The 18,840-nt window shown below is 33.7% G+C and overlaps 3 protein-coding genes across 8 annotated transcripts in view; 2 read left to right on the top strand and 1 right to left on the bottom strand.

Annotated features, from left to right (window-relative positions):
- LOC119831297 (collagen alpha-1(IV) chain-like) overlaps nt 1–1,802 on the top strand; it is a 2,832-nt gene extending 1,030 nt beyond the window's left edge. Inside the window, exons 2-3 of the mRNA XM_038354598.1 lie at nt 15–536; nt 901–1,802. Of these exons, the coding sequence (XP_038210526.1) occupies nt 15–536; nt 901–1,475 (1,097 nt within the window). The 3' untranslated portion in view covers nt 1,476–1,802. The remainder of the gene's footprint in view (nt 1–14; nt 537–900) is intronic.
- A 2,330-nt stretch (nt 1,803–4,132) lies between these two features.
- LOC119831149 (heterogeneous nuclear ribonucleoproteins A1 homolog) lies at nt 4,133–6,457 on the top strand. Its single transcript, XM_038354419.1, has 3 exons — nt 4,133–4,306; nt 5,578–5,728; nt 5,805–6,457. Exons 2-3 carry the CDS (start codon nt 5,578–5,580, stop codon nt 6,227–6,229), a joined length of 576 nt encoding a protein of 191 aa, XP_038210347.1. The 5' UTR covers nt 4,133–4,306; the 3' UTR covers nt 6,230–6,457.
- Nucleotides 6,458–6,621: 164 nt separating this feature from the next.
- On the bottom strand, nt 6,622–18,528 carry LOC119831148 (peptidyl-prolyl cis-trans isomerase G-like). 6 transcript variants are annotated; one of them, XM_038354413.1, is made up of 15 exons: nt 18,029–18,047; nt 17,831–17,934; nt 16,270–16,359; nt 16,057–16,179; nt 14,983–15,153; nt 14,376–14,503; nt 13,821–13,924; nt 13,337–13,505; nt 12,846–12,934; nt 11,983–12,085; nt 11,553–11,684; nt 11,163–11,237; nt 8,659–8,787; nt 8,317–8,438; nt 6,622–8,225 (listed from the first exon to the last, which is right to left on the bottom strand). In XM_038354413.1, the coding sequence occupies exons 2-15, from the start codon at nt 17,843–17,845 to the stop codon at nt 6,883–6,885; spliced, it is 2,793 nt and encodes a 930-aa protein (XP_038210341.1). In that variant the 5' UTR covers nt 17,846–17,934; nt 18,029–18,047; the 3' UTR covers nt 6,622–6,882. The 6 variants fall into 6 exon arrangements, with proteins under 6 accessions (XP_038210341.1, XP_038210342.1, XP_038210340.1 ...); XM_038354414.1 differs by lacking the exons at nt 17,831–17,934; nt 18,029–18,047 and adding an exon at nt 18,084–18,528; XM_038354412.1 differs by having other exon boundaries at nt 17,831–18,049.
- Nucleotides 18,529–18,840: the final 312 nt, after the last annotated feature.

Here is an 18,840-nt window from a genome sequence, read left to right as displayed (position 1 = left end):
ACCGGGCTACCCAGGCCAACCAGGACAACCAGGACAACCAGGACAACCAGGACAACCTAGCCAACCAGGATTCCCAGCTCAACCAGGTCAACAAGGAGGACCTAATCAACCAGGACAACCTGGCCAACCTGGCTACCCAGGCCAGCCAGGACAACCAGGCCAACCAGGCCAACCCGGCTATCCAGGTCAACCCGGACAACCAGGCCAACCAGGCTATCCAGGTCAACCCGGACAACCAGGACAACCAGGATACCCAGCACAACCAGGTCAACAAGAAGGTCCTAATCAACCAGGTCAACCCGGACAACAAGGCCAACCAGGCTACCCAGGTCAACCAAGCCAACCAGGACAACCAGGATACCCAGCACAACCAGGTCAACAAGGAGGACCCAACCAACCAGGACAACCTGGAAAACCAGAACAACCTAGCCAACCAGGCTACCCAGGCCAGCCAGGGCAACCCGGCCAACCAGGACAACCTGGATATCCAGGTCAACCCGGACAACCAGGCTATCCAGGCACTCCAGGCCAATCAGGTTTGTTATAATTAATTATTCATTTGAATGAAATAAAAATCAATTGTTTTTAAAATCTCCACTGATCAACAATTAAGACAGACATTATAAAATTCGTCATATTCAAAAGCAATAAAACAAAAATAACAACAAAGTTTTAAAAAACTGTTACAAGCATTTTGTAGCGTCCTAAAGGGAATGTACAGGCATATAAGGCATTACAATTCTTTTTATTCTTAATTGTTTGGTCCTATAAATGTTCTGTAGTTATTTTTGGATAATCATTGCTAGAACCATATATTATTAAAAATAAAGGTAAACGTTACATTAAAATGTGTGATATTCTTATTATGTTATAATGTATAATGTAATTTAATTTTTGCAGGTGGTGATTCAATTGGTGCACCTTCTGGAACAGGAGTACAACCTCCAGTTTATCCTCCGGGAGGTCAATACATGCCACCATTCCCGATCTATGTTATTCCATATCCACTACCAATCGTCCCTAGTCCAGGGTCATGCCCATGCTACCTTCTTAATCCAGGCAATAACAGCAGTAGTACAGCTATCTCTCAAGGTCAGATGACAAATCAGAATCAATACTATTCACCTTATGGTATAATAGGGTTTCTGCCAGTAGTTTTTGTTCCAAGCTGTCCAGGGAGCACAACTGATATGCAAACAGCGCAACAAAATTTCCCCAATGCAGTACCAGTATCTTACAACTGCGCTCAGTGCCAAGCTAATAGAGACATCTATAGATTCTTGGGCAGATTTGGTGGAGGTCGTAGTGTAAATTTAACAGACTTAAAAGAAATTAAGTCTCTACCAGAACTCGAAAGCTTATTAATGAACGAAATAAAAGTTCCCAAGAAGAATCTACGCCGAATTGCGGTACATGCACGCGCTCTTAATGGCGAAAAAGCTGAAAAGAAAGTTATATTAAATACGAAAAATTAAATAAATAGAATTCGAATATTTTAATTGTAAGTAGTTCAATAAGGGATAAGCGGTAAAAATTTTGGAACTGGCCGATTTATACTTGGACGGTTTCGAAATTTTCAAGTTGAGTAACTTCTGCTGTTTTACATTTGCCCAAATTACTGAAAATTGTATTACAAAAAATATGTATATTTAAAATTTATTTGATGTATAGAAAATCGAAAGATATTTTATAAAATATACGAATTACTCAACTTTTATGTATAATTTTAACGGCACATTATATGTATAATGTAAAGTTGTTGTTAAGTCTAAAAATAGAGTAAAGTAAATTTATAATTAAAATATATAGACTTTCATTTTAATTTATATTCCTTAACACTCTCTCCGCACATCTTAACCTACACATTCATCATAAGCGTATTAACAATTTATATCAAATTGTTCAAATTCTGCTTTCCTTTTTTAAGCACCAACCAAAAATAATTATAGCCAATATTTTTCCGAGGGTTTATAACAAAAAAGTTCCATCAAAAGCCATCCAGCAAAGAGACTAGAAGACTAACTACAGTTTAATTATTTGTAGAGATGAGAACAAAGAAATTATTAAAGAAAAACCTTGTTTCAGAAGTAAGTAATATATTAATGTAGGGAGGGAACACTAATAAATAAGCATTGCTTTCAGTTTTCTTCTGAACGCTTTAAGACATTTGTTCATGTCTATCATCAAGTTAATTGCATCTTCATTACGTATCTTGTATCTTATAAATCAGTAGGCGAGGCTAGTAAGGTATAGGCATAGGCATAGGCATAGGCATTCTCTACGTTAAAAACTATCTATTAATTTCAAAATAGTTCGGTTATCATAAGTAATGAAAATAAAATTATTACACAGAATTTAACAAATAATTACCATAAACACATTTCCATAGGCAGCTTGCCTATGTTATCGTAAGGGTGAATATAAATAAAAAAAACTTAATTATTTATTTAATTATAATTATTTTCTAATTTATTATGATAATAATTATTTCCCTCTTATGAAACTTAATATTTTAAAATCATAAAATAAAATACCTTTACATTGATTGGTCTCATCCTTTTTTATTAATAACGCTTTTAATAGTTTCACCTATATATTTGTGTGAAACTTAACTTCTTTAGACTCGATTTTGACCTACTGATTCAATTCAAACTTTGTACACTTATTCATGTGATAATATTATCCTGATAAGGATCGCCACGATTTAACATTTTTCTATATATACTCTTCTTAAGAGCACATGAAACAATTTAATTTTATATGTGGGAGTCGATATCAGCTAATGCTGCCAACATCCAGAAAAATGCTTAACATACTAACTTCGGAAAAATATAGGTGTAGGTAGTTCACAAACAACGATTTTTGTATGACCTTAGTCCTTAGACCTTGGACCTTAGACCTCAGTCTTTTCACTTTTTTCATTCGCCTTACTGGGAAATAAGCATCTTTTTTTTACATTGTACAGAAATTCGGTCTGTATGGTTATATTATCTGTATGTTATATGTTTAAAACAAAAAAAAAATACTTAGCAGTTTCTCAAAGACTAATCTCTACAAAAGTGTTTCGACTAACTAAATAAATAACCTTGTCCATATATGTCTACGCAACGAAGCGTGAGAGAATAACACGCAAGAGTAATAATTTCCCTATTAAAACCTGCCATTCTTCTAGTAAATTTATATAAAGTTCCTCAAGCAAAATCGAATTTCTGTAGTTTTAAATCTAAAAATAAATAAACAGTATGCATTACTTGTTCCTTTTTCAACTGACAATTCCAGCAGGAGGGTTTTTGACATGATACTAGTATACTTAGAAGTATTAGTATATTTGTGTTGGTATTTTTTAAAGTTGTTTGTTCGCAGGAACAATTTTATGATTATTTAATTGTGAAAGTGACACTGGATATATATTTTACAAAAATATTGCGATAGAACGAACCTTGGCGTCACTATTTAAGTTTTTTTTTTTTGTGTATTCAATTACCTCTGATATAAAAATTAACAAGTAAATGTAACGTTGCTCATTAGTGCTACATTTGTAGATTCAATCAAATTTGATCAATGTTGATCTGAAATGATAATCAATGTTGATTGGTGAGGTTGAAGAAATTAAAAAAAGTACATAAAATATCCATTGTAATTATAAGAAGGTAAAAGATGTAATTTCTTAGTTGAGCAGGGGAATAGTTTAGGTAATATGAAAAAGTACTCATTGAAATGGACTGGAGAATAAGCATATACTACTATGTGACCAGGCAAAAGCTGCTCTGCCTTACCCTTATGGTTTAGGGGTATGGAAAATAGATGTTGACGATTCTCAGACCTAGCCGATATGCACACAAAATTTCATGACCATCCAGCCCTTTCGGAGGAGTGTAGTAACTAACATTGCGACAAGAGTATTATATATATATATATATATATATATATATATATATATATATATATAGAAGAGATATGTAATACATAAATACAAGTATAATTAAATATCTATTGTTCAGAAGTATTTAATAAACGATAAAAATAGACACTCATAAAAGGCTCTTCAGTGACCTTAGCTGCCGGTAAAGGTACCATCTAAGGTTTATGTGTTGAACGACACATTGTGTTATGCTAAAATTGCTGTGCGTCATGGCATCTGCAGAAGGCCGATTTGCTTACAAACAGTCTCATTACAGCCTCAGTCAGTATTCTCATTTGTACGACAGAACTCCCACGTTTATAAAGTCGGAAACAACATACACAAACGCATAAAGCGCATCTATTGTTGTAATCATTCGGTGCTTCACAGTAGAGCTAAACTAATGTGAGTATATAATAATTGTTAATAATTTACTCCAGAAATCTAATTTAATGCTTTTTTTGTTGCTATAAAAAACTGATATTTTAAAGATTAATTCGAGCCGTCGCAAAATTGACACATAAATAAGTGACATTAAAGTGCTTCTTAAACGTAAAATAATTCAATAAAGTTTAATGAAAAGGTGACATAAAAGTTCTAAAATTATATTGAAACAATAACACTAATAATCTTTAATAACACAAATCTAATTGCATTTCTACAATATCACTCCGTCAGTCAATTGAAGTAAATAGGTAATGTCCTTAATATATTAATACAGAAATAGTTAACAATCAATTTGGATCATTTAAACATGTTTTACATTGTGAATACATTAGAATTGTCATGTTACTTGGTTCATTGAGGGTCAAGCAAATCAGCCTCACCTTCACGAAGTAATTAGCTACGAACTTTAGTTCGCAACGTTATCTTTTAATTATTTAACGCAAATTTCCGTATTCAATACGAGTCACCATACAATTTTATAACTCTTAAAGAAAACAATAACTTGCCTAAGAATCAGCTACGTACTTAGGTACTATACTAAATATAATAGCATTTAAAAAGTGTTTTCTATAATGTCGAAAAAGTACCTATATACCTAAAATATTAATAACTTGGTATGTTTTTTAATATAGACACATCACTACATTGTATAAAACAAAGTCGCTTTCTCTGTCCCTATAAGGTATATAGGTATATGTATGGTTAAATCTTTGAAACTACGTAACGGATGTTGATGGTTTTTTTTTAATATAGAGTGATTCAAGTGGAAGGTTTATATGTATAATAACATATATTAAACTACTCTCGAATTGACGCGTGCGAAGCAGCGGGCAAAAACCAGTATTAGATAAATAAATAAACATTGTGGCTGTGCAGTGCAAATTCATGGGATGCAGACTTGCCACCCTGTAGTTACGCCACTGTGACGGTGGTAAATATGGCCAGTATTTCAAATCAAATATAAACGATCAATTTCACTGGATTTGATAAGGAAAGAGCATGCATTTAATATCTTACTAACTAAATATCTTTCTGCAATTTTTGATGTTTGAAACTGTTTAAGATATTTAATTGTGATAAATTAAATATCTTTCAAAAATGTTTCGTACACATTAAAGACGGGAACCCGCCTCACGATGGACTACTTTCTGTTCTTTATTTTTCCTGTCTTATTTGTGACAATTAATTAATTAGCTAATTTCCAAAAATATACATTTTGAAATTTACAGATGGCGGCTCGGGACACATTTTATCAATACGAAATTTTGATGTTTTACACTCTGGTTGCCGTATGCAAATGCGCATCGCTACCTATAGATACAAAATCCTCAAAGACTCAAGACATTACTAATCTAGATTTGAAAACAGCGAGCAGTTCCTGTGAGTACTTCTCCTATTCTTGAATATTAGCAAATTAGAATTTATGGACTCATTTTTACACGTTTTTATGTTTTAGACTCCCGCCAATATTACGACTGGGCTGGAAGCTATCCAGGTGGCTATGACTACACAATTTCTGGGAATGGTATAGTAGGCAATGGACATGATTATGATTCAAAAGCTGGAGGTTACAATCCCGTGAGAGAAAACGGGTATCCGTATGATATCAATAACCCAAGTTATATTGGACAAGATTACGGCTTTCAAAGAGGCGATAATTTCGGGGGATATTCTAATAATATCGGAGGCTATGGAGGGTATGGTGGGAATGGAGGAAATGGGGGCTTAAGTTCCTATTACGGTTATAATAACCCATATTACAATGAGGCGAATCATCTCGGTTACGGATATTATAATAAAAAGCTCGGTTTTGGAAATATTTACAGCAGTGGGGTAACACCAAACTTGGTAACTGGTTACAGAGGCTACTCTAGACGTTGATCTTTGTAAAATAAACCAAGCTAGACAAATATGTTCATAGAAAGTACAATCTTGAGAGTTCAAATATATTTTATAGAATACTATTTTATGTGGAATATGGATATACTATTTTTGTCAAATAAAATATAATAAATATAAAATATCCGAAAATTAAAAATTTGGTGCGTGTTTATTACATGTGTTGTTTTACCAAAGAAAACGTTGAATAAAATTAATTTAATTCTATCATTATCTCTTCTTTTATTTGTTATTATTTTTTTCTCCGACTATAGATCCTATAGGATCTTATAAGATTTAATAAATTGGTAATCATTTGCGTTTCTTTTTATCTACCTACTAGTCTAATAAAATTCGGAAATAAGCTGTAAAAAGCTTTAAAATAAAAGAAACAATTCTATTTTGCAAACTTTATTACTAACGAAGAAATAGTCAATCTTAAAAATTACACATGTTTCCATTTTCTCGTTTACAGTGTAAATCAGAACATTACTTCTACACTTGTGAGGTGGGTACAAACATTTAAAGTATAATTCATACCTTTTCTATGAAATGGATAATACAAATTACGTTGCATAAATTCATGAATTGTTTGTACGCAACATATGTAAGTATTAACATATACTCAAAAAATTTTAACTTGGGTAAAACTTCATTTAGTCGGATCCAGAAACACTGGTTTGTTTCTTCATAGACTTAAGAGCTCTTTCGCGAAGTTTTTTTTCCAAGTCCTCATTGTTGACTTTTCCTTCATCTTCCTCTTCAACCTCCTCACTTTCAGAAGAATCATCCTTCTTTTTGGATGCCTTTTTATGTTTCTTATGCTTCTTATGTTTCTTTGAATGCTTCTTGTGCTTTTTAGCCCTTTTGGATTTTTTGGGCTCATCACTTTCAGAGTCAGATTCTGACTCAGATACCTTCTTTCTTGCTTTTTTCTTAGCCACTTGGTCACTATCGGATGATGAATCTTCCTTTTCACGTTTCTTGCCCTTCTTTTCAGTATCATCACGAGATTTGGATTTTATCTCCTCTGGTTGCTTCGGTTTTGCAGATTTATCTTCCCGTCGCGATTTGGATATTTCAGGAGAAATAGCTTTGGCAGCATCTGATTTCTTACGCCTTACATCTTTTTCTGATGAAGAATCATGCTTATTCTTCTTTCTGTTTGATTTTTCATCGCTTTCCGAAGTATCTTCATTTGAGTCTTCCGAGTTTTCATTTTTCTTAGACTTGCCCTGCTTAATATCTCCTTTATCAGATTTTGATCGCTCCACACTTAGATCTTTACGTTTCTTTACTTTTTTATCACTATCTGACTCTTCTGGAATGTTCTTTTGTTTGGATTTAGAGCTCTTATGTTTCACCTCTTCTTCTGAACTAGAATCGGAACTCGAAGAACGAGCCCTCTTCTTGCGAGACTTCTTTGCCAACTTTTTCTTGGATGTCTTCTTACTCTTCTTTTTCCTATCATCTTCTGAATCACTTGACGAAGAATCGTCAGAGTCACTATCACTTGAAGAACTTTCTTTTTTGGATTTTTTTGATCTTTTTGACGCAGCTTTCTCTTTACGCTTGAGTTTGGCCTTACCTTTAGTCTTAGGGACTTCTTCACTACTTTCACTTTCAGATTCCGATTGCTTAGCTTTCCGTTTCGGTTTCTTCATTTCTTCGACATCTTGCTTCCTTGATTCTTGCTCGGCCTGCTCTTTTTCTGACGCCTCATCCCCAGACCTATCTGATTTCTTGGATGTTCTATGTCTCCTGACAAATGGAGAAGGAGTACGACTTAGGCTCTTTGAATACTCTCTCAGTGTAGGTATGGGAATAAAGTCGTCTTCATCAGACATGTGAGCAGATTTTGCCAAAACATCTTCCTGGGAGGCAGATTTGTCATTAGCAACTGACGACTCTCGACTTGAACTAGAGACTTGAACCTTTGCTTCTTCTCGAGGTAAAGAAACCCGTTCTATCGATTTAGGGCAAAGTTTGTCTAGATTTTCTGCAACAATTACAAAAAATTGATAAATAAAATAATTTAAATAATGTATAAATGAATTATATTAAACTTAGATTAGTCTTAAACAGCTTACCTTTACGCGGTATTGAGACAGATTTTTCTAGACGCTCTTTAATAAGGTCGCTAGATCTCCTGTCACGGGACTTCCTATCTCTTGATCTTCTGTCCTTAGTGCGATCCCTCGATCTCCTGTCCCTGTTTTGTAAATTAAAAACAGATTAGTTTTTCATTTTGATAGAAAATTGCCCAGTAAATATCAAATGAGGACTTTGCTTTCACCGTTTTTTACGTCAAGTACAATACATACATAATTTTCCCTTTATCGTTACAATAATATTTGTTCAAAATCGTATTAGAAAAATAAGTTTACAAGTTCCAATCACTAATTTATGAACTAGTTTTTTTTTTACATCACCTGGATCGATCCCTAGAGCGTCTGTCCCTAGAGCGTCGGTCCCTGGAGCGTCTATCTCGAGAGCGACGCCCGGAGCGGCGCAAAGAGCGCGAGCGGCGACGCGACCTAGAGCGGCGACGGTCGCGAGACCTGTAAACCATGCAGCGGTTAAATAAAATGCTGTTCGTTGTTTTTTTTTCTCCTTTTTATCAAATAGGCAGATCAAGAGATTTTACGAAGTGGTAGTCAGCTTAAATATATTGCCACCTGCCACCAAAGGATCAACAACAAACTAGAGTAATTCTTCCTCGTCAATGAAAGAAATACCATTCATTCGGAAGTCAGAGCTGTGTAGAGCCGCCTTCACAACCAATAATTATTTTTATCTTTTTTTATGGCGACTATTTGAGATCGTGGAGTACACAAAGAAATACCACACACGTATGAAAAACTCTAGTGAACATCGTCATGCACGTATTTCAACATGGAAAAAGTTGACGATCGAAGAGCTCAAAACATTTTTGAGACTGCTGTTACAAACGGGCAATGCAAAAATGAATCAATTGACAGATTATTGGAAGGTTCACTGGTTATATAAATCATGCTTCCCAAAATACATGTCACGAAACAGATTTTTTTATTACTTTACGCTCTTTACATTTTACACTCCCGGATGACGTCATTGCTAGGCGTCTAAAAAAATGTCAAAAAATAGTTGACAATTTCAATAATACAATCGACAATATATCTCATCCAGGTAAGAACCTATTTTTAGGCGAGTCCATGATTATGTGGCGTGGCCGGATATTTTTTAGACAGTATATAAAAGAAAAACGCCACAAATATGACATCAAACTATACTTTCTGGCCGAACCAGATAGCTTGATTTAAAATTTCCATGTTTATACCGGCACAGAAGATGAAACAGCTGGAAAGCTCCACATAGATAAAATTGTTAAAAAATTATTGGATAATAAATTGGACGTTGGCCATTCAATCTATATGGATAATCTTTATAATTCATATAATTTAGCAAATAAACTGTTGAGTCGACTAACTTATTGTACAAGCATTCAGAACAAAAATCGTAAGGGTAATCCACGATTTGTAACTGAAAAAAAAGCGAGAACATCTCGCGGTATAGAAATGGGGTCCATATTGGTAAATGGAAAGAAAATATATATCGACAGAGTTCCCTGATGGGATGCAAGAAGTGAACAGTAAACAGGGTCTTACAGCATTGAAGCCCTTGACTATACTGCGTTATAATGAGAATATGTCAGGGGTTTATCTTCAAGATCAAATGATTTCATATAACCGATGTGAAAGAAAAACTTTACGCTGATATACAAACAAGTTTTCTGGAAAATCTAAGCTGTCACTATACGACTCTCGGGAAAAAATAATTGAACATATTTTACCTAAAAATGTACAAATATCCGGATCTTAATAAATAATGCTATTAAAATTGTTACACTTAGGCGGAATAAGTACATATTTTTCTTTTGGCATGAAATTAATACAAGTGCTGTGTAATCTCTCGTGTCTACCACCAGGAGGCAAGTAAGTGGGTAAAGAACTTTAGTGTTATTTTTATAGTAAGTTCAATATATATTACTATTCTTTGTTAGGTTTACTGAGAATCAATAATGAAAAGCTACATGTCTATTGAAGACCTAGATAGCCGATTTGATTCCGGTGGTGATAATGATGATGATGATAGGTTTTATGTTCATAATATACTAGTTTCCGCCCGCGGCATTGCCCGGGTATTCGCAGGAAAATTAGATCCGGACCTAGCATGTTCCCGTTCCCGTAGGATTTCAGGAATAAAAATGTTTTTTTTTATATCTTATGTCCCTCCCCCTTCTGCACAAATTTTCATCCAATTCGGTCAATCCGTTCTTGAGCTATAAATAGTGTAACTAACACCATTTTCTATTATATATATACATTTGTCATTTTAACAGGCATATATGCTAAACGAAACTTATCCAGAAGTTGTTGAAGTTGTTGAACCAATGTAAAAAAAGACTGTCAGTTCTGCTCAATAATGGTACGTGGGTATCCTCTGTTATTATAAAAATGTTGTTTATATACAGTTTTTACAATATTTTTAATATAGAAATGTCATGTTTCATAATGGACGATAAAAAAGTGGTATTAGTTTAACAATGCTCTTTTGGATTATTAAACAACATTGTATCAGCAACTTAAAATTACCATATTGCATTGTCAATTTAAATTATTATGATTTTAATGATTTCAATATAGAAAATAAGTATATATGTATTTTAAATAGAAATATCTAAGAAATAATTGTTATTGTGTCTTTTATATTTAATCCTTTAATTCAATATTAAATAATTTTGTTTTAATATACTTTCCTCTAATATAAATAAAAATTGATGGTACGTTCCACCAAGTGCAAAGAATTAAAAAAAAACATAATAATGAATGATATGAACACAATATAAAAGGATTGCAAGGAAAGAAGATGAAAAAAAGAAGGAAATAATTATTACCTGTCTCTAGAACGTCGTCGAGAGCGTGAACGGGACCTTCTACGTCTTTCAAGCGATCGTCGACGTTCGCGTGACCTGAATCCGTTTTACGTTATCTCATCTACCAATTTTTAACACTTAAACTAACTTTAATCGAGAGGTCTATAAATAAAATAATACTCTATGAGAGAAAAACAAAATTAAAAAGCTAAAAATATTAAATGGGTAAATTTTTATAATATTTAACAAAATATATATTTTAATAAAAACTGGCGCCCATACAACATTTTTAAATGACAAGGTTTCAATAATATGAATGGGATGTAAAATTTAACAATTAAAAAGCACGAGCACCAGTATGGAAAGATGTTCGCTAGTAATAATAATAATAACTAAATGTAAAATAAAAACCTTTCTCTTCTCTCTCGCTCCCGCCGCCTGCGCTCTCTCTCTCTTTCCCTCTCCCTTTCTCTTTCACGCTCGCGGTCTCGCTCACGCCGCTCGATGGATCGCCTGCGGCTGCTGCGATGACGAGACTTACTCCTACAAATATAATCAAATTAACACATTTTCCACGTCGTTGGTAATGATTCCAATACAATTTAAAAATTTTATAACAATAAAACACAGGAATAATTTATTACTATATGTTAGACATGACTTGGAAATCGAGCACAAATTTTCTTTCCTTCACTTAAATGGATTAGGTATATGAAAATACCATAAAGAAGGATAAGGTTGTTTATGTATATTTATTATGTAATTATATTTTCGTTGTAACTGCTGCACAATAACTGACTGCGCAAAAGGGATTTATATGCAAATAAATAAGAAAGTTTACCTTTCTCTACGAGAGCTACGGCGCGGACTCACACTAGTAGAAGAGTCTCTGTTGGAGCGATAGTGACGCTTCTTGTGCGACGCTGGCTTCTTAATACTTCCACCTGAATAATATGAAATCCATTAACCATACTGATTATTATGAAATTTGAGATGGACTTGAAAGATGTTTGATAATTACACTAAGATCTGACTAAGAATAGGAGCGCCGATTATATTTATAGTTCCATTATGAGATCGTTACGTTATATCAAAAGAAAAATACGATTAAATTAGCAACCCTAAGCCATTTTAGATTATATAACTATATTTCATTTTATCTGACTCCTAGACCAATTTATTTAGGCCTAAAAAAAGCCTCATTGCTCTTGAAGATTTGCTACCGTTTATAATATAACTAACTTTTGCCCGCGGATTCGCCCGTGTTAATCGGAGTTGTTTAATAGATGTTATTATACATATAAACCTTCCTATTGAATCACTCTATCTATTAAAAAAAAATCCCATCAAAATCTGTTGCGTAGTTTTAAAGTTTTTTAACAATATAAGGGACAGAGAAGGAAAATTTTGTTTTATACAATGTAGTGATATTTAACTTCGTTAAATACAAGCATTATTGCTTAACTTAGACAATTCATTATTTTGAATTAACACCTGTTTAAGGTTACAAAATGGTGCTGAGTCGACAATCCTTTTCTTAGTTGAATCACACAATAAATCATACTTTATTAGTAACACTAAACCAAAGCAATAAATGCATTATTTTTCAATACCATTTTTGAATATTTATTTGTTTCAATCCATACTGACTTGTCTAATAGCACAAGTACTGGAATTTAATAAAATATTAAAAAAATTACTCACGTGAAGACGCTGACGATGAACGGCGTTCGCTGTCGGAACGATTTTTCTTCTCGGCTGGCTTTTCTTCATTCTCCTTTTCGGCTACAGACCTGTATTGCAACAAAAAATTAAAAAAAAAGAAAATAATACATCCGTTTTATTACGTATTTTTACAATTGTCACTCCATTTATTAAGTCAAATATTTTTTTATTTAATTTTTTTTCATTGATAAATGAAACAAAAAATTAGTCATAGTTAATTAGCATAGAACATGTGTTTACCATTTGACTTCATGGGAGGATTAAAATTTCACTAGATTCCTAAGTATAATATGGCCTTAATTCGAAATTTTAATGTAAGATTTAGAACTTGTACATATTTATCACTTTGTATGATCTCTGATTGCCTCTAGGTCTACACAAGGCCCCTTCGCAACTTGTTTAAAATAGTAACTTGGTTTGACCAATTTCATTGACCCATTTTTTAGTTAGTTATTTGCGTATGTACTTACTGAGCTGGCGATGCAGATCTTGACTTGACAGGTTCCTTCTTTTCTTCAGCATCTGGATTCTCTGGGACTGGCTCCTCTGTCACGGCATCATTTATATGATTGTTCTGCTCCACGTGATTCTCTTCTTTAACTTCAACTTCTTCTTTCTTCTCTGGGGATTTTCCGTTTTCTAATAAAAATATTAAAAAAAAATTAAAGAGATAATTTTATAATAACTTACGAGAATTATAAATAATGGGCAATTTATGAGATTAGGAATATATATGTATATGACAAAAATGCCAAATTAAAATGTCTTAGTGTGTCAAACTCATATGCTTTTAAAAAACTCATATTAATATTATGAGATCTTTAGATCGTAGGACTTAATTTGGACATAAAATGGAATGTTGTTGCTTAATATCCACAGGACAGTTGTCTGACCTCATTATAACTTGAAAATAGATATTTTAGTAAAATTTAGAATGTATGTAAAATATATTACCTTTTGGTTCTGGTAGTTTAATTTCATCGACATGCGACGGCTTCGGCTGGCTGCGGTCTCGTGACCTACGCCGGCCTCGACGAGGGCTGCCGCCACTGCGATACCTTTTCAATAAAAATAAATAAGATAACTATTGAATCTAAATGGAATAATTAAAATAATTTAAATAAATTTAAAAGCAGCACTGTATGTGATTAAGATACCGTATAACACCTACACATCTGTCGTAAGTTAAGCACGTCGTGTGAAAAACTATGCAAAAGAAAATGTTCAGAAGGGTTCCAGTATATTTAATATCAGAATATATAAATTGCCAACATTTCATAGTTCTTTATTTCATACCACAAATCAAACAGATCTATAAAATTTCAGGGACTTGTATTAAAACTAAATGTAATAATTAAAACATACACAATAATATAATTTTATTGTTATTTTCATGCAAATATAATTTTGTGTCATTTATTTACGTACGATAGCCGTAAGATTGCCTTAGTCAGTAACAAAAAAAAATGTATAAAATACTTAAGTATCAGTACAAAGATAAGCACTCACTTCCTATCGTTAGATCGATCTCGCGATCTGGATCTGGAGCGACGCCGGTCGCGCGACCGCCTCGAGCGAGAGCGAGATCGCGAGCGACGTCTGTCTCTGTCCTTCTCCTTGTCCTTTTGCTGTTCTTCCTGTTAAAGATTAACTCTCTTTTAATAATAATTTACGACGAAAAACTAAAGCGCCTTCAAATTGTCAGATCTAGACCAAATTTTAATGGGTTGACATGGAAGGCACCAGCTTTCAAATAAGAAAAAAAATAATAAAAACCTGTTAAACCAATAAAAACTTATTAAGTGCAACAACATTTAAGTTAAGTTGAATTGATAACCTCCTCCTTTTTTTTCATTTGGTTGAAAATCCTATCCCACTAATACTACAAATGCTTTACAAGGATGTGTGTGTTTGTTGCTCTTTCACGCAAAAACTACTGAATCGATTGCAATGAAATTTGGTACAGACAGGTGGGCAACTGGAATAACATATAGGCAACTTTTTATCCCGATATTCCTACGGAATACGAACCGCGGGGCGCAGCTAGTATATACTATAGTATAGCTATAATTTCATGAAAAAGAAAAGAACAATCATATCAGCATTCAATACTAACCATCCTCTTTTTTATTTCTTCTTTCTTCTGTTGAGTGAATGATTCAGGTATTCCATTTTCACTGGCCTGGGCGCTCAGCAGCAACTCCCACAATTCCCCCATAAACAGCCTTGCATTCTTGCCATTGAGAAATCCCGTTAAATTGATCTGCATCTTCTTGGGGCAAGGAAACTGGGGTGAGGAGACAGATCGGGAAAGAAAAAAAAACATCATTAATAATCCACACATCAGAACATTCCAAAATTCCTAATGGTTGCCCTTAACAGCCTCTTTCAAGATCTCATTGTATTGTATGTTCTTGTTGTTGTCTTTACATATTTTGGAAATTCAGGAAGGCGATCAGAGTGCATTCTTTTAGGAAATGTTGTTTCACGAGCAAAACGAAATGACTCGGGCAGGGAAGCTTGAAACATTATATACATCATAAAAAATGTTATTTGTGATGTTGAGATGGCTTGAGCAGCGAGGAGAAGACAGCATGAAGACGCCGCGATGTGAACTCGAAACGCGATGTCACGATCGCTGCACGCTGACCGGAACGCAGAACAGCATCGACGCACGCAGACTGCTTACGCTTCTTTCTTCTGTTCTTCGCATCTGTAAGGGTTTTGCGAACACAACCACATTATGCTGACCGCAAAGCCTAACGGGGATACTTCCATACCACGAGTCATGTCTTTCTCTGAAGGCCTTGAGCATATGACATACACATTTAGACTTGTTCCTTGTGAGGCGAACATTTATGTCGGATAAAGTATTAACTGAGTTAGCATTAAGTACTAAATTTCCCCGTAAATACCGATTGGAAATGCTAATGGCCTCCGCAAGGATGAAGTGGCGCGCGGCGGCAGCGGGCGGCGAGGGCTGCTGGCTGGCGGCGGCACGCTAACCGGCGACCATAAAAATAGCCATACGCAATCAATATATACAATTGAAAAAATACTTCAATTGCAGTTTCTTTTTATTCTCAACAGCTCTTCCCGCACATTTCATGAACATCAATTTTGCAAAGAAACTGCAATGATTACATACATTACTTTTCGATATAAAGTATAAATACAAATATTAAGTCACCTTTTCTTCCAATTGATTGTTGACATATTCAATAACGACATCATCTTCCATCTTCAGTATTTCGGTGATTCTTTGAGTGATCCATGGCTTCAAAACATCCAGCTTCACCTTGGACATATCCACCTGCATAAATTTAAAATAAGTATTTTTAATATTTGCTTAGTATAGATATTTAATATTAAAGGGTATTCAAATTGCAAGCACTCTTATTACCTGTTGTGTTAAACAATCACCAAACTTCATTTGCTTCATTAGTTTCTTCTCCTTGTCACTGAAGCGAGTGTCCTGCTCAGTACTAGTTCCCTATAATAAAGAAAATGTGATAAATTATATTAAAACCAATAAAAGAACTAGTCATTTCACAGAATGAAATTCGTACAATGACCCTAGAAGTCATTTACAGTATTCAAAACACTTTTATATTGAGTAAACTTAAAATAAACCTGAAAGTGAAATACTGTGTATAATACAAGGGACAAGAAAGTTGTTAAATGGAGAGAATGTGTATTAAAAGAAATTACGTAAAGGCCACTTCTGATTTTAAAGCTGTTATATGTCTATAGGTGTATTATATATTATAACCTAATGCATATAAAAAATGATTATTACAGGTTCAATATTTTCAATCCAATGAGATGGCAGCGAATGCTTCAGTGCAAGCACAATCTGTTTACATACACAGGAGTGACAGAGGTAGATTATAAAGAGTTACAGTTCTGAGTAATCCAAACCTATACTTTAAATCCTTTACTACTACTGGTATTCATACTACAAGTGACATTAATATCATTTTAAGAGCACATAGTAGTTTCAAAAATTCACTCTTTACACAATGCTATGATCAGTAATTAAGTATAGGAATCCTTGTTAGTTTTTAGATCTCTAAATTGTAAATTAAATGATTGAACATGTAAGAAAGAGCACATCAAAAGAAAATATTTCTTTCAATAGCCAGCTAACTCCTACCTAAAAATAATATTTAAGTATGTAAGTACACAAGTTACTTGCTGCAATACATTACAAAATGGCTAGAATTATGGTATATGTATAAGTGAAGATTGGGATGTAATTGATTAGTCAGACACTGATGCCTTTAGTCTCTACTAGCTGCGCCCTGTGGTTTGAACTGTGTAAGTCCGTATCCCGCAAAGAGTAACACACACACACACACATCCTTAAAAACTTTCGCATTTATAACATTAGTAGGAACGGATAGGACTTTACCTATTTTAAATAAACAGATTTAATTCAAACTCAAAAATGTGACAATACCATAAGATAGGTCAGATAAAGAGGTCAGATGCATGAATCTTAGATACATTTCAGTCCGAAATAAAATTATCAAAGCTATTTACATATATTAAACATGCATATAGTTGGCGGATGCCAGCCAACTAAGATCTATCAAATAAATGGCCGATATAAGCACTTGTCTGCAACATACATATTTCGAACCCAATAGGGGTTCCCAATATGGGTTTAAAGTTTATAAAGTAAAAATATCGTTTATTAATTATATTTGTCTCTTCGATTGTATAAAAATCAAAGATTGTTTGAGAAAGCTAAAATAAATAACATATCATTTTGTCTTGCCTGAATTAACCGTTCCTACATAAAACAAAATAAAAATATTTAACTTTGAAAATGTTATGAAATATTTCTTAGCAACAGAGTCAGTGCAAATTATATTTTAGGTTATGAATATGGATTTAATTATGAAATAAGTTAATTTAAAATTAAAGTGTGATATCAAAGCAAGATAATAAAGCCTTACCGTATACATCATCATATTGGAGAAACTTTAATTCCTTAATTAAAATCAATAAATTTAAAGGCGGCTCGAGATTGCAAGTTCCGAGTCTGACGCCTACCTAAAACCTATATTATACGTAAACGTGTTCAAACTATCTTTATACAAAAAGCCGCATTTTTAATATATCATGTCAATCATGAAAAAATATACACTTCGGACCTTCTAGTAACACTCCCAATTAAAAAACTTTTTCAGATAAACCAATGTGACTAACCGCCATATTCCTTAAAACACAAGATGGCCGCTTCCAATATCCGACTCCCAAGTGCAATGCCGTCAAGTGCTAGGTGACAGCTATCCAGCAGGCGTTCGCAAAATCACTCTATCTGGGTAGAGCTATATCAAACGCATGATAGTAGGACATGGTTCTTCATTTAAACTAGAATTCCGCACCGAAGCACTTCACACAAATTATTGATGCTGCGCGAAGACGCGCGGGTAAAGCGATGCCGGTTTCAAGTGCCAGAGCGAGAGTGAGAATAATAGTATGTATAATATTCTTCTGCCCGGTAGACTAATGACTGTATTTCATTGATATTTGATTTTGATAATTGATAATTCAATTACTACAACTACATACAGTGTACTAAAATATTAGTCCAAGACCCAAGTGTACACTACTGTACTAATGAAAAGTAAAAAAAAATCAGATGCTACAGATCATCTACGAATACATTCTGTATTTAGTCCACAGACCCCACCACAGACTATAAACCAATTACTCCCAGTCCGTTCCGCACGTGGCATTCCATTCCGTTCCGTTTCGCAGTGTTGCCAGCTCCCACCTCGTTTTACTGGAAACTTATAGTAACTAGATATCTTTATTTTCATAGGTTACATTAATTGATAATTATTAATTTAGGAAAAAATGTTATTTAATGAAATATCAACAAATAAATGACAAACAAACAATTTTTACATTCGAACAACAACCAACAAACAATACAAGATTTAGAGAGTTCAATGATAAA

This window comes from Zerene cesonia, chromosome 13, assembly GCF_012273895.1.
Source record: "Zerene cesonia ecotype Mississippi chromosome 13, Zerene_cesonia_1.1, whole genome shotgun sequence".
Taxonomy (NCBI): Eukaryota; Metazoa; Arthropoda; class Insecta; order Lepidoptera; family Pieridae; genus Zerene; species Zerene cesonia.
This window is presented reverse-complemented; position numbering and strand designations above follow the sequence as displayed.